This window comes from Oncorhynchus masou, chromosome 19 (genome assembly GCF_036934945.1).
Source record: "Oncorhynchus masou masou isolate Uvic2021 chromosome 19, UVic_Omas_1.1, whole genome shotgun sequence".
Classification (NCBI taxonomy): domain Eukaryota; kingdom Metazoa; phylum Chordata; class Actinopteri; order Salmoniformes; family Salmonidae; genus Oncorhynchus; species Oncorhynchus masou.
In genome coordinates, this window is record NC_088230.1 from 35,755,044 (window position 1) to 35,770,686 (window position 15,643).

A 15,643-nucleotide genomic window follows, 5' to 3' on the forward strand; every position below is an offset into this window, starting at 1 on the left:
AGCCCTGGCTGGATATAACAGCAGCCCTGGCTGGATATAACAGCAGCCCTGGCTGGATATAACAGCAGCCCTGGCTGGATATAACAGCAGCCCTGGCTGGATATAACAACAGCCCTGGCTGGATATAACAACAGCCCTGGCTGGATATAACAACAGCCCTGGCTGGATATAACAGCAGCCCTGGCTGGATATAACAACAGCCCTGGCTGGATATAACAGCAGCCCTGGCTGGATATAACAGCAGCCCTGGCTGGATATAACAGCAGCCCTGGCTGGATATAACAACAGCCCTGGCTGGATATAACAACAGCCCTGGCTGGATATAACAGCAGCCCTGGCTGGATATAACAGCAGCCCTGGCTGGATATAACAACAGCCCTGGCTGGATATAACAGCAGCCCTGGCTGGATATAACAGCAGCCCTGGCTGGATATAACAGCCCTGGCTGGCAGCCCTGGCTGGATATAACAACAGCCCTGGCTGGATATAACAGCAGCCCCTGGATATGCAGCCCTGCTGGATATAACAGCAGCCCTGGCTGGATATAACAGCAGCCCTGGCTGGATATAACAGCAGCCCTGGCTGGATATAACAGCAGCCCTGGCTGGATATAACAGCAGCCCTGGCTGGATATAACAGCAGCCCTGGCTGGATATAACAGCAGCCCTGGCTGGATATAACAACAGCCCTGGCTGGATATAACAGCAGCCCTGGCTGGATATAACAACAGCCCTGGCTGGATATAACAGCAGCCCTGGCTGGATATAACAGCAGCCCTGGCTGGATATAACAGCAGCCCTGGCTGGATATAACAGCAGCCCTGACTAGATATAACAGCAGCCCTGGCTGGATATAACAGCAGCCCTGGCTGGATATAACAACAGCCCTGGCTGGATATGAAGGAACAGAGAGACGTAGATATGTTCTAGGTTGTTCTGTTTTGCCGAAGAGACATTCAAAATGGTTCTTTAATAGAACCTGTGGCTTTTAGAAGTGTGTGCGTTGGGGTGTATGAGGGGGGGTATGTGTGTGTTGGGGTGTATGGGGGGGGTATGTGTGTGTTGGGGCGTATGGGGGGGGGGGGTATGTGTGTGTTGGGGCGTATGGGGGGGGGGGTATGTGTGTGTTGGGGTGTATGATGGGGGGGTATGTGTGTGTTGGGATGTATGGGGGGGGGGGGTATGTGTGTGTTGGGGTGTATGATGGGGGGTATGTGTGTGTTGGGGGGCGTATGAGGGGGGGTATGTGTGTGTTGGGATGTATGATGGGGGGGGTATGTGTGTGTTGGGGTGTATGATGGGGGGTATGTGTGTGTTGGGGTGTATGAGGGGGTTATGTGTGTGTTGGGGTGTATGGGGGGGTATGTGTGTGTTGGGATGTATGATGGGGGGTATGTGTGTGTTGGGTGTATAGGGGGTATGTGTGTGTTGGGATGTATGGGGGGGTGTGTGTTGGGATGTATGGGGGGTATGTGTGTGTTGGGGGGTATGTGTGTGTTGGGGTGTATGGGGGGTATGTGTGTGTTGGGGCGTATGGGGGGGGGTATGTGTGTGTTGGGGTGTATGATGGGGGGTATGTGTGTGTTGGGATGTATGAGGGGGGGTATGTGTGTGTTGGGGTGTATGATGGGGGGGTATGTGTGTGTTGGGGCGTATGAGGGGGGTATGTGTGTGTTGGGATGTATGAGGGGGTATGTGTGTGTTGGGGTGTATGATGGGGGGTATGTGTGTGTTGGGGTGTATGATGGGGGGGTATGTGTGTGTGTGTTGGGGTGTATGAGGGGGGTATGTGTGTGTGTTGGGGTGTATGGGGGGGGTATGTGTGTGTGTTGGGATGTATGATGGGGGGGTATGTGTGTGTGTTGGGGTGTATAGGGGGGGGTATGTGTGTGTTGGGGTGTATGGGGGGGTGTGTGTTGGGATGTATGGGGGGGTATGTGTGTGTTGGGGGGTATGTGTGTGTTGGGGTGTATGAGGGGGGTGGGGGGGACAGGAAGAGTGGGGCTGTCAGTGCCATCAAAGCCAACAGCTGTTTCATACAGAAGCAGTGAAAGCTGCAGGTGTACACACACACACTAACACTAACACACACACACACTAACAATAACGCTAACACACACTAACGCACACACACACACTAACATACACTAACACTACCACACACTACCACACACTACCACACACTAACACACACTACCTAACACACACTAACACACACTAACACACACTACCACACACTACCACACACTAACACACACTAACACACACACGTTCTATAATATGTGGTAGAGAGCAGTGGATTCTCTCTCTCTGAGTGGGAGGTTTACTTGCCTCTGTGTTATTCAGTTCTGGGCTGAAGCTCCACTTCAAATGTAACGTACCAGCAGATACAGGCTAAATGTAACGTACCAGCAGATACAGGCTTCAAATGTAACGTACCAGCAGATACACTTCAAATGTAACGCATTACCAGCAGATACAGCTAAAGATACGTACCAGCAGATACACGCTAAATGTAACGTACCAGCAGATACACTTCAAATGTAACGTACCAGCAGATACACTTCAAATGTAACGTACCAGCAGATACACGCTGAATGTAACGTACCAGCAGATACACGCTGAATGTAACGTACCAGCAGATACACGCTGAATGTAACGTACCAGCAGATACAGGCTAAATGTAACGTACCAGCAGATACAGGCTAAATGTAACGTACCAGCAGATACAGGCTAAATGTAACGTACCAGCAGATACACGCTAAATGTAACGTACCAGCAGATACACGCTGAATGTAACGTACCAGCAGATACACGCTAAATGTAACGCTAAATGTAACGTACCAGCAGATACACGCTGAATGTAACGTACCAGCAGATACGCTAAATGTAACATACCAGCAGCAGCTACCAGCAAATAAATGTAACATACCAGCTAAATGTAACGTACCAGCAGATACACGCTAAATGTAACGTACCAGCAGATACACGCTAAATGTAACGTACCAGCAGATACACGCTAAATGTAACGTACCAGCAGATACACGCTGAATGTAACGTACCAGCAGATACACGCTAAATGTAACGTAACATACCAGCAGATACACGCTAAATGTAACGTACCAGCAGATACACGCTAAACGTAACGTACCAGCAGATACACGCTAAACGTAACGTACCAGCAGATACACGCTAAATGTAACGTACCAGCAGATACACTTCAAATGTAACGTACCAGCAGATACACGCTAAATGTAACGTACCAGCAGGCAATGTAATACCAGCAGATACACGCTAAATGTAACTACCAGCAGATACACGCTGAATGTTTACCAGCAGATACACGCTAAATGTAACGTACCAGCAGATACACGCTGAATGTAACGACCAGCAGATACACGCTGAATTTATATTACCAGCAGATACAGGCTAAATGTAACGTACCAGCAGATACACGCTGAATGTAAGGTACCAGCAGATACACGCTAAATTACCAGCAGATCTTAAACCAGCAGCATAAATTCTCAGATGAGATCACCGCAGTGCTAAATGTCTGTGTTCCACCAGCAGATACACGCTAAATGTAACATACCAGCAGAGCTGTTGGTGGGGGAAGAGCATACCAGCAGATGTTGGTGGGAAGAGCTGTAACCTCCCAGCAGATACACGCTGAAGAGCTGTTGGGGGGGAGGCAATATAGCTGTTGGGGGGGAGCTGTTGGGGGAGAGCTGTTGGGGAGGAGAGCTGGGGGGGAGAGCTGTTGGTGGGGGGAGCCTGTTGGTGGGGATAGAGCTGTTGGTGGGGGGACAGAGCTTGGATAGAGGCAAGATAACAGCTGTTGGGGGAGCTGTTGTTTACCAGACAAAGGCAAACTACCTCACTGACAGATGGACGATCACACTGCAGTCAGAGACCAATACAGTCATTTTGACATTTATACAGCAGTTAGCAGTAGTGAAATGTTTGTATTTAAGGTACCGGACATATTTCATCTTAAAGGGCATTTCTCTGAGATCACTGTTAGGGGAGCTGTTGGTGGGGGGAGTCTATGTTCTGTAGATGGGGGGATAGCTGTTGGGGGGGGAGAGCTTTAGAGCTGTTGGGGGAGAGCTGTTGGGGGGAAGAGCTGTTGGTGGGGAAGAGCTGTTGGTGGGGGGAAGAGCTGTTGGGGGAGAGCTGTTGGTGGGGAGAGCTGTTGGGGGGGAGCTGTTGGGGGGAAGAGCTGTTGGTGGGGAAGAGCTGTTGGGGAGAGCTGTTGGTGGGGGAGAGCTGTTGGGGGGAGCTGTTGGTGGGGGGAGAGCTGTTGGGGGGAGAGCTGTTGGGGGGAGAGCTGTTGGTGGGGGGAGCTGTTGGTGGGGGAGAGCTGTTGGTGGGGGGAGAGCTGTTGGTGGGGGGAGCTGTTGGTGGGGGGAGCTGTTGGTGGGGGAGAGCTGTTGGTGGGGGAGAGCTGTTGGGGGAGAGCTGTTGGTGGGGAGAGCTGTTGGTGGGGGAGAGCTGTTGGTGGGGAGAGCTGTTGGTGGGGGAGAGCTGTTGGTGGGGAGAGCTGTTGGGGGGAGCTGTTGGGGGAGAGCTGTTGGTGGAGAGCTGTTGGTGGGGGAGAGCTGTTGGTGGGGGAGAGCTGTTGGTGGTGGGGGGAGAGCTGTTGGTGGGGGAGAGCTGTTGGGGGGAGAGCTGTTGGTGGGGGAGAGCTGTTGGTGGGGAGAGCTGTTGGTGGGGGAGAGCTGTTGGTGGGGAGGAGAGCTGTTGGGGGGGGAGAGCTGTTGGGGGGAGAGCTGTTGGGGGGGGGAGAGCTGTTGGGGGGGGAGAGCTGTTGGTGGGGGAGCTGTTAGGGGGAGAGCTGGGGGGAGAGCTGTTGGGGGGAGAGCTGTTGGGGGGAGAGCTGTTGGGGGGAGAGCTGTTGGGGGGAGCTGTTGGGGGGAGAGCTGTTGGGGGGGAAGAGCTGTTGGGGGGGGAAGAGCTGTTGGGGGGAAGAGCTGTTGTTGGGGGGGAGCTGTTGGTGGGGAAGAGCTGTTGGGGGGAGAGCTGTTGGTGGGGGAGCTGTTGGTGGGGGGAGCTGTTGGTGGGGGGAGCTGTTGGTGGGGAGAGCTGTTGGGGGGGAGAGCTGGTGGGGGAGAGCTGTTGGGGGGGAGAGCTGTTGGTGGGGAGAGCTGTTGGTGGGGGAGAGCTGTTGGTGGGGGGAGCTGTTGGGGGGGGAGCTGTTGGTGGGGGGGAGCTGTTGGTGGGGGGAGCTGTTGGGGGGAGAGCTGTTGGTGGGGGAGAGCTGTTGGTGGGGGAGAGCTGTTGGGGGGGAGAGCTGTTGGGGGGGGAGCTGTTGGGAAGGGGGGAGAGCTGTTGGGGGGGAGAGCTGTTGGGGGGGAGAGCTGTGGGGGGGGAAGCTGTTGGTGGGGGAGCTGTTGGGGGGGGAGCTGTTGGGGGGGAAGAGCTGTTGGGGGAGAGCTGTTGGGGGGGGGAGCTGTTGGGGGAGAGCTGTTGGTGGGGGGAGCTGTTGGGGGAAGAGCTGTTGGGGGGGGAAGAGCTGTTGGTGGGGGGAGAGCTGTTGGTGGGGGGAGAGCTGTTGGTGGGGGAAGCTGTTGGTGGGGGGAGAGCTGTTGGGGGGAGTGCTGTTGGTGGGGGGAGAGCTGTTGGGGGAGAGCTGTTCTTGGGGGAGAGCTGTTGGTGGGGAAAGCTGTTGGGGGGGAAGAGCTGTTGGTGGGGGAGAGCTGTTGGGGGGAGAAAGCTGTTGGGGGGGGGAGCTGTTGGGGGAAGAGCTGTTGGGGGGAAGAGCTGTTGGGGAGTGCTGTTGGTGGGGGAGAGCTGTTGGTGGGGGAGAGCTGTTGGGGGGAGAGCTGTTGGTGGCTGTTGGGGGGGAGCTGTTGGTGGGGGGAGCTGTTGGTGGGCTGGGAGCTGTTGGTGGGGGGAGCTGTTGGTGGGGGGAGCTGTTGGTGGGGGGAGCTGTTGGTGGGGGGGGAGCTGTTGGTGGGGGGAGCTGTTGGGGGGAAGAGCTGTTGGGGGGAAGAGCTGTTGGGGGGGAGAGCTGTTGGGGGGAAGAGCTGTTGGGGGGGAGAGCTGTTGGGGGGAAGAGCTGTTGGGGGGGGAGTGCTGTTGGTGGGGGGAGTGCTGTTGGTGGGGAGAGCTGTTGGTGGGGGAGAGCTGTTGGTGGTGGGGGAGAGCTGTTGGGGGGAGCTGTTGGTGGGAGAGCTGTTGGTGGGGGAGAGCTGTTGGTGGGGAGAGCTGTTGGTGGGGGGAGCTGTTGGTGGGGAGAGCTGTTGGGGGGAGAGCTGTTGGGGGGGAGAGCTGTTGGGGGAGAGCTGTTGGTGGGGAGAGCTGTTGGTGGGGAGAGCTGTTGGTGGGGAGCTGTTGGTGGGGAGAGCTGTTGGTGGGGAGAGCTGTTGGTGGGGGAGAGCTGTTGGTGGGGGGAGAGCTGTTGGTGGGGGGAGAGCTGTTGGTGGGGGAGAGCTGTTGGTGGGGGGAGAGCTGTTGGTGGGGGGGAGAGCTGTTGGTGGGGGAGAGCTGTTGGTGGGGGGCTGTTGGTGGGGGGAGAGCTGGTGGGGGGAGCTGGAGGACTGGAGCTGTTGGGAAGCACTGGTGGGGACTGATCCAATATCCACATCAGCATGTAGAACTCCCAAGTGGTATGACAGTATGGAAACTACTGCAGCCAGTCTTTTCTTCCTCAATTAACAAATCCCTCTCTCCCATTGGTCAATCTCACCTGTAGAACCTCTGTCGGACCCACCCCCTTCCTCTACTCTCGGCCAATTTGGTGTGGACTTGCCGCTAGCCCCTCCTTCTCCCACCACCTGCCGCTCCGTAGATAAAGGAGAGTGTTGTCTGCGTTCTCCGAACCTAGAACGAACACACACAGAGAGAGAGAGAGAGAGAGAGAGAGAGAGAGAAAGAAAGAGGGACAGAGAGACAAAGAGACAGAGAGAGAGAAGGAAAAACAGCCACACAAAATCTCAGCAAGTTGTGGTCAAGCGCATTGAAAGTCCATTTCATTTAGCGAACATCAAGTCGCCCACAGAACAGCAGACATGCTGTTTCCCATCCACTACAACATGTGTTAGCCATAGATGCCATAGATGCCATAGATGCCATAGATGCCATAGATGCCATAGATGCCATAGATGCAGGAGTAGAAAGAAAAATAAGGAAATAAATGGAGAGTAAATTGAAAAGCTGGTTGTGGGCGGAAGCTGCTTCCGTTGCACGGACTGAGTCATGGGATATGTATCAAAGAGTACACTATTCCCTATATAGCGCACTAATGGTGTCGGGCACTAATGGTGTAGGGCACTATATAGTCTGTGTGTGTGTGTGTGTGTGTCCTTTACTTAATGGGGGAGATCAAGCTGATCCTAACTGATATAGGCCTATTTCTATTTTGCCCTGTTTATCAAAAGTGTTGGAAAAACTTGTCAATAATCAACTGACTGGCTTTCTTGATGTCTATAGTATTCTCTCTGGTTTGCAATCTGGTTTCCGCTCAGGTTATGGATGTGTCACTGCAACCTTAAAGGTCCTCAGTGATGTCACCATTGTCCTTGATTCTAAGCAATGTTGTGCTGCTATTTTTATTGACTTGGCCAAAGCTTTTGATACGATAGACCTTTCCATTCCTGTGGCCGGCGAAGGAGTATTGGTGTCTCTGAGGGGTCTTTGGCCTGGTTTGCTAACTATCTCTCACAAAAAGTGCAGTGTATAAAGTCAGAACATCTGCTGTCTCAGCCACTGCCTGTCACCAAGGGAGTACCTCAAGGCTCGATCCTAGGCCCCACGCTCTTCTCAGTTTACATCAACAACATAGCTTAGGCAGTAGGAAGCTCTCCCATCAATGTATATGCAGATGATAGTCTTATACTCAGTTAGCCCCTCCCTGGATTCTGTGTTAAATGCTCAACCACAAAGCTTTCTTAATGTCCAACAAGCTTTCTCTACCCTTAACCTTGTTCCGAACACCTCCAAAACAAAGGTCATGTGGTTTGGTAAGAAGAATGCCCCTCTCCCCACAGGTGTGATTACTACCTCTGAGGGTTTAGAGCTTGAGGTAGTCACCTCATACAAGTACTTGGGAGGATGGCTAGACGGTACACTGTCTTTCTCTCAGCACATGGTTTCCTCTATTGTAATCGCTCCTCTTTCACCCCAGCTGCCAAACTAACCCTGATTCAGAGGACCATCCTACCCATGCTAGAGTATGGAGACGTAATTTATAGATCGGCAGGTAAGGGTGCTCTCGAGCAGCTCGATGTTCTTTACCATTCGGCCATCAGATTTGCCACCAATGCTCCTTATAGGACACATCACTGCACTTTATACTCCTCTGTAAACTGGTCATCTCTGTATGCCCGTTACAAAGACCCACTGGTTGATGCTCATTTATAAAATCCTCTATGGCCTCACTCCCCCCTATCCGAGATATATACTGCAGCCCTCATCCTCCACATACAACACCCGTTCTGCCAGTCACATTCTGTTAAAGGTCCACAAAGCACACACATCCCTGGGTCGCTCCTCTTTTCAGTTCGCTGCAGCTAGCGACTGCAACAAACACTCAAACTGGACAGTTTTATCTCAAGCTCTTCATTCAAAGACCTAATCATGGACACTCTTACTGACAATTGTGGCTGCTTTGCGTGATGTATTGTTGTCTCTACCTTCTTGCCTGTTGTCTGTGACCAATAATGTTTGTACCATGTTGTGCTGCTACCATGTTGTGTTGTCATGTGTTGCTGCCTTGCTATGTTGTTGTCTTCTCTTTATGTCGTGATGTGTGTTTTGTCCTATATTTATGTTATTTATTTTTAAACATTTAATCCAGGCCCCCGTCCCCTCAGGAGGCCTTTTGGTAGGCCGTTATTTGAAATAAGAATTTGTTCTTAACCAACTTGTCTAGTTAAATAAAGTTAAATAAGAAAAAGTGAGAGATAAAAAAAAAGAGTGCTAAGTGGTTGCCGGGTGCTAAGTGGTTGCCGGGTGCTAAGTGGTGGCCGGGTGCTAAGTGGTGGCCGGGTGCTAAGTGGTGGCCGGGTGCTAAGTGGTTGCCGGGTGCTAAGTGGTTGCCGGGTGCTAACACCTTCCAAACACTTCCTTAACACTTACATAAAGGGTTATCTTCAACATGCTACAGGTGACCAACACTCTCCCCATCTCTTACCCTTAACACCCGGCAACCACTGAACCCGGCAACCACTGAACACCCGGCAACCACTGAACACCCGGCAACCACTTAAGGAAGTGGTCTCTTACCCCTCAGGCATAGACTTCTGAGTCCTCCAGTGCTGTGAGGTGTCAGTGGAGCAGGAGAGGTTGGAGGGGGAAGACCGGTTGTGAGGAGAACGGCCCAGAGCCAGAGAGGAGGTTACGGCATAGTTCTCACTGCCTGGAGACATTCTGGAGGGGGGTGAGCAGAGAAGAAGCATTACCCTCCTCTCCCTCCCTCCCTCCCTCCCTCCTCTCCCCTCCCCTCCCTTCTCCTCCTCCCTCCCTTCTCCCCTCCCTTCTCCCCTTCCCTCCCTGCCCTCCCTTCTCCTCTCCTCTCCCCTCCCTCCCCTTCTCCTCTCCCTCCCTGCCCTTCTCCTCTCCCCTCCCTCCCTCCCTCCCTCCCTTCCCTTCTCCTCTCCCCTCCCTCCCTCCCCTTCTCCTCCCTCTCCCTCCCTCCCTCCCTCCCTCCCCTTCTCCTCTCCTCTCCCTCCCTGCCCTTCTCCTCTCCCCCTCCCCTTCTTCCTCCACTCCCCCTCCCTCCCTCCCTTCTCCTCTCTCCTCTCCACCCTCTCCTCTCCCCTTCTCCCCTCCCCCCTCCTCTCCTCTCCCCTCTCCCCTCCCTCCCTCTCCTCCTCCCCTTCTCCTCTCCACTCTCTCCCCCCCCTCCCCCCCTCTCCTCTCCCCCCCCCTCTCCCTCTCCCCTCCCTCCCCCTCTCTCCCTCCCCCCCCCCCTCCCTCCCTCCCTCCCTCCCCTTCTCTCCACTCACTCCCTCCCTCCCCTTCTCTCTCTCCCTCCCTCCCTCCCTTCTCCTCTCCCTCCCTCCCTCCTCTCTTCTCCTGTCCCCTCCCTCCCCTTCTCCTCCCTCCCTTTTCCCTCCCTCCCTCCTCCCTCCCTCCCTTTCTCCTCTCCCTCCCTCCCCCTCCCCTTCTCCACTCCTCCCTCCCTTTTCCCTCCTCTCCCCTCCCTCCCTCCCTCCCTCCTCTCCCCTACCTCTTGGTATCCAGCGGCCGTCCATCACTACTAACACTGCGTGGTATAGCAGCGTTTCTCTCTGGGCGTTCAGCAGACAGGGTCTTCCCCCCAGAGCTCCCCAGGCTGACGGCCCGGTTGGGGGTGTGCGGCTGGGGGGAGGCCGTCAGGGACTGCTGGGGGCTACTGGAGGTTCTCTGCCACTTGTTGTCTTTGCTGCGGAACGGGAACTTGTAGTCAAACGAACCACTCTCACCACTGCTCTTATACTCAACCACTGGCATACGGTAGAGCTCAGAGCAACCTCTGTAGAGAGAGATGGGGGAGAGGGAGAGAGGAAGAGAGAGAGAGGGAGGGAGAGAGAGAGACGACGAGAGGAAGGGAGAGAGAGAGGGAGACAGGAAGAAAGAGGGAGAGGACGAGAGAGGGAGAGGAAGAGAGGAAGGGAGAGGAGAGAGAGGGAGACAGGAAGAAAGAGGGAGAGGACAAGAAAGAGAGAGGAAGAGAGAGGGAGCGAGAGAAAGAGAGGGAGGGAGAGGATGAGAGAGGATGAGGGAGGGAGAGAAAGGAGAGGGAGGGAGAGGATGAGAGAGGGAGAGGAAGGGAGTGAGGGAGAAAAAGGGAGTGAGGGAGAGAAAGGGAGTGAGGAGGGAAAGAAGAGGGAGTGAGAGAGGAGGGAGGGAAGAGAGTGAGGGAGGGAAAGAGAGTGAGGGAGGGAAAGAGAGTGAGAGGGAGGGAAAGAGAGTGAGGGAGGAAAGAGAGTGAGGGAGGAAAGAGAGTGAGGGAGAGAAAGAGAGGGAGGGAAGGAGGGAAAGAGAGTGAGGGGGGAAGAGGAGGGAGGGAGGTGGGAAGCGAGGGAGGGAAGCGAGGGAGGGAGGGAGAGGAAGCGAGGGAGGGAGAGGAAGCGAGGACGAGAGGGAGAGAGAGAGGAAAAGAGAGGGGGTTAGAAGCACAGGTAAGTCCACACACACACGGCTGACATGATGCTGACCTCATCATCACCAGTCTGACATCACACACACCAACCCCTGAGACAGACACACACACACACCAACCCCTGAGACAGACACACACACACCAACCCCTGAGACAGACACACACACACCAACCCCTGAGACAGACACACACACACCAACCCCTGAGACAGACACACACACACCAACCCCTGAGACAGACACACACACACCAACCCCTGAGACAGACACACACACACCAACCCCTGAGACAGACACACACACACCAACCCCTGAGACAGACACACACACACCAACCCCTGAGACAGAGACAGACACACACACACCAACCCCTGAGACAGACACACACACCAACCCCTGAGACAGACACACACACACCAACCCCTGAGACAGACACACACACACCAACCCCTGAGACAGACACACACACACACCAACCCCTGAGACAGACACACACACACCAACCCCTGAGACAGACACACACACACCTGCGTGGCGTAGCGTCTTCGTGTGGCGGGATGATGACCACCCTGACGGTGACCGACGTCCTCAGCAGGTCGATCATCTGTTCGTGGGTCAGTGTCGCCACGGCAACCTTGACAGAATATTTTATTTTAAAAAGGTGACATTTCATGGCATACCAATAATATACTGTATGGTATCAATAGCAGCAAATCATTTGATACAATTTCAGAGTAATTAAAATAAAACACAAGAATTATCCACGCAATGAAATCTACAAGTTTAAATGAAATGACGTACCTTGCAGATTTCGACCAATCGGCTGCCCTGCCTCAGCCCCGCCTGCCAGGCGTACCCGTATGACTCCACCTCTGCCACGATGCCCTCGTAGTTGACATGGAAACCCAGCTGGCCCAGCCCGTTACGACGTAGTGTCATCTCAGACGTCTCACAACCCTTCGTCAGGTACTGGTGGGGAGCGAGGGAGGGGCCGAGGGAGGAGGGATCGAGGGAGGGAGGGTGGGATCGAGGGAGGGAGGGTGGGATCGAGGGAGGGAGGGTGGGATCGAGGGAGGGAGGGATCGAGAGAGGGGAAGGGAGAGGAGAGAGTGATTAGTTCTTGTTTATCTTATTTGTTATTACCCACACACACTATAGTGACACTCACACACACACACACACACATACTCTCACAAACAGACACATAAAGACACACTTTCACTCTTCACATAAGCTGCTGCCACTCTGTTTATTGTCTATCCTGATTGACTAGTCACTTTTACCCTTTTACCTACATGTACATATCACCACAATTCAATTAAATACTTGTACTTCTGCACATTGACTCGGTATTGTTATTTTTTTTAAACTCTGCATTGTTGGTTAAGGGCTTGTAAGTTTTCATTTCAGGGTAAAGTCTACACCTGGTTGGATTCAGCTCGTGTGACTAACAGAATTTGATTTGGTGATTCAAGACTTGTCCGTTAGTATCGGCATGCATAAAAGAAGGTCTTCAGACAGGTCACTGACATAACTGGGGGTGCAGTAGAAATGGGCTGTGTGTGTGTGTGTGTGGTTTTCTTTAGTCGGGGACAGGAATCAGGGCCATTAAGCTAAAGAGGAACTGGCACTATAAATACAGCTAGCGAAGGGCCCCGTGACATACGACTGGCCACACACAATGTTATTCTATGGTGACCTCAAATTAATTTCCTTTTAAAATTCTATTTTCTCTCCCTCTCTCTTTCTTTCTCTCCCTCCCTGTCCCTCTCTCATGAATAAGTTATTCAGTAGACATACCTAGCTGCTTTGAAAAGACTCTTTTTGGGCTGAGGTGGACAGGGACTGTTTGTGAGGTGGATGGGGACTGTTTCGAGGCGGACGGGGACTGTTTCGAGGCGGACGGGGACTGTTTCGAGGCGGACGGGGACTGTTTCGAGGCGGACGGGGACTGTGTCGAGGCGGACGGGGACTGTGTCGAGGCGGACAGGGACTGTGTCGAGGCGGACGGGGACTGTGTCGAGGGGGACGGGGACTGTTTCGAGGGGGACAGGGACTGTTTCGAGGCGGACGGGGACTGTGTCGAGGGGGACGGACTGTTTCGGGGACAGGGACTTCGAGGCGGACAGGGACTGTGTCGAGGCGGACGGGGACTGTTTCGAGGCGGACAGGGACTGTTTCGAGGCGGACAGGGACTGTTTCGAGGCGGACAGGGACTGTTTCGAGGCGGACGGGGACTGTTTCGAGGCGGACAGGGACTGTGTCGAGGCGGACAGGGACTGTTTCGAGGCGGACAGGGACTGTTTCGAGGCGGACAGGGACTGTTTCGAGGCGGACAGGGACTGTTTCGAGGGGGACAGGGACTGTTTCGAGGCGGACAGGGACTGTGTCGAGGCGGACAGGGACTGTTTCGAGGCGGACAGGGACTGTTTCGAGGCGGACGGGGACTGTTTCGAGGCGGACGGGGACTGTTTCGAGGCGGACGGGGACTGTTTCGAGGCGGACGGGGACTGTGTCGAGGCGGACGGGGACTGTTTCGAGGCGGACGGGGACTGTTTCGAGGCGGACGGGGACTGTTTCGAGGCGGACAGGGACTGTTTCGAGGCGGACGGGGACTGTTTCGAGGCGGACAGGGACTGTTTCGAGGCGGACAGGGACTGTTCGAGGCGGATGGGGACTGTTTCGAGGCGGATGGGGAGTACATAGTGGTTCTTAATGCTTTCTGCAGTCTGTGTGTTCGACCCCTTGCAGGAAGACGAGAGGTGAGTGTCCTTCCACCTGCTCCCTCACGAAGTGGGCTGACTGAACATCCAACACATTCCTCAAAAAAAAGCAGATACACTATTGAACATTGTGTCTGAAAGCCCTGTGAAAGCAATCGTGAAAGCCCTGTGAAAGCATTCGTGAAAGCATTCGTGAAAGCATTCGTGAAAGCCCTGTGAAAGCTCTGTGAAAGCATTCGTGAAAGCCCCGTGAAAGCCATGTGAAAGACCTGTGAAAGCGCTATGAAAGCCCTGTGAAAGCCCTGTGAAAGCCATGTGAAAGCCCTGTGAAAGCCCTGTGAAAGCCCTGTGAAAGCCCTGTGAAAGCATTCGTGAAAGCCCCGTGAAAGCCATGTGAAAGACCTGTGAAAGCGCTATGAAAGCCCTGTGAAAGCCCTGTGAAAGCATTCGTGAAAGCCCTGTGAAAGCATTCGTGAAAGCCCTGTGAAAGCCCTGTGAAAGCATTCGTGAAAGCCCTGTGAAAGCCCTGTGAAAGCATTCGTGAAAGCCCTGTGAAAGCATTCGTGAAAGCCCTGTGAAAGCCCTGTGAAAGCATTCGTGAAAGCCCTGTGAAAGCATTTGTGAAAGCCCTGTAAAAGCATTCGTGAAAGCCCTGTGAAAGCATTTGTGAAAGCCCTGTGAAAGCCCTGTGAAAGCATTCGTGATCATCTGAGTTTCCCTCTGCTTGAACGCATCTACTAACACACAACAGACACTGTTTGGATGTGTGTGTGTATGTGTGTGTGTGTACACGTGTGTGTAGGTATGTGTGTGTGTGTGTAGGTATGTGTGTGTGTGTGTGTGTGCGTGTGTGTGTGTAGGGATGTGTGCGTGTGCGTGTGTGTGTGTGCGTGTGTGTGTGCGTGTGTGTGTGTGTGTGTGTGTGTGTGTGTGTGTGTGTGTGTGTAGGGATGTGTGTGTGTGTGTGTGTAGGGGTGTGTGTGTGTGTGTGTGTGTGTGTAGGGATGTGTGTGTGTGTGTGTGTAGGGATGTGTGTGTGTGTGTGTGTGTGGGATGTGTGTGTGTGTGTGTAGGGATGTGTGTGTGTGTAGGGATGTGTGTGTGTGTGTGTGTGTGTGTGTGTGTGTGTGTGTAGGGATGTGTGTGTGTGTGTGTGTGTGTGATGTGTGTGTGTGTGTGTAGGGATGTGTGTGTGTGTGTGTGTGTGTGTAGGGATGTGTGTGTGTGTGTGTGTGTGTGTAGGGATGTGTGTGTGTGTGTGTGTGTAGGGATGTGTGTGTGTGTGTGTGTGTGTGGATGTGTGTGTGTGTGTGTGTGTGTGTGTGTGTGTGTGTGTGTGTGTAGGGTGTGTGTGTGTGTGTGTGTGTGTGTAGCGATGTGTGTGTAGGGATGTGTGTTTAGGGGTGTGTGTGTAGGGGGTGTGTGTGGGGTGTGTGTGTGTGTGTGTCACACCATTGAGTGGGTTGGAGGAAACGGAAGAAGTCTTTCAGAACCAGCTGATGATGCCGATTACATAACGACATGTTTTACCTCGCTCATTGCCATGGTAACAGTTTAGACCCATCACCCAAGGCAATTATAACCAAGAATGCATCCCAAATAGCACACTATTCCATATATAGGGCACTACTTTTGACCAGGACACATAGGGCTCTGGTCTAAAGTAGTGCACTACACAGGGAATAGGGCTCTGGTCTATAGTAGTGCACTATATAGGGAATAGGGCTCTGGGATATCATAGTGCACTATATAGGGAATAGGGCTCTGGTCTATAGTAGTACACTATATAGGGAATAGGGCTCTGGTCTACAGTAGTACATTATATAGCGAATA

General features: G+C 53.6%; 3 protein-coding genes across 3 annotated transcripts in view; all 3 read right to left on the reverse strand.

The window, feature by feature from the left end:
• Window positions 1-3,925, reverse strand: part of LOC135505662 (uncharacterized) — a 26,991-nt gene extending 23,066 nt beyond the window's left edge. The window contains exons 1-2 of the mRNA XM_064924710.1: window positions 3,881-3,925; window positions 3,592-3,727 (exon numbers count right to left, since the gene is read on the reverse strand). Of these exons, the coding sequence (XP_064780782.1) occupies window positions 3,592-3,727; window positions 3,881-3,925 (181 nt within the window). The remainder of the gene's footprint in view (window positions 1-3,591; window positions 3,728-3,880) is intronic.
• A 94-nt stretch (window positions 3,926-4,019) lies between these two features.
• Window positions 4,020-6,594, reverse strand: LOC135505663 (uncharacterized). Its single transcript, XM_064924711.1, has 2 exons — window positions 6,562-6,594; window positions 4,020-6,452 (listed from the first exon to the last, which is right to left on the reverse strand). Exons 1-2 carry the CDS (start codon window positions 6,592-6,594, stop codon window positions 4,020-4,022), a joined length of 2,466 nt encoding a protein of 821 aa, XP_064780783.1.
• A 61-nt stretch (window positions 6,595-6,655) lies between these two features.
• LOC135505664 (signal-induced proliferation-associated 1-like protein 1) overlaps window positions 6,656-15,643 on the reverse strand; it is a 122,178-nt gene continuing 113,190 nt past the window's right edge. Inside the window, exons 14-18 of the mRNA XM_064924712.1 lie at window positions 11,889-12,056; window positions 11,615-11,721; window positions 10,174-10,458; window positions 9,228-9,371; window positions 6,656-6,824 (exon numbers count right to left, since the gene is read on the reverse strand). Coding sequence (XP_064780784.1) covers window positions 6,656-6,824; window positions 9,228-9,371; window positions 10,174-10,458; window positions 11,615-11,721; window positions 11,889-12,056 — 873 coding nt within the window. The remainder of the gene's footprint in view (window positions 6,825-9,227; window positions 9,372-10,173; window positions 10,459-11,614; window positions 11,722-11,888; window positions 12,057-15,643) is intronic.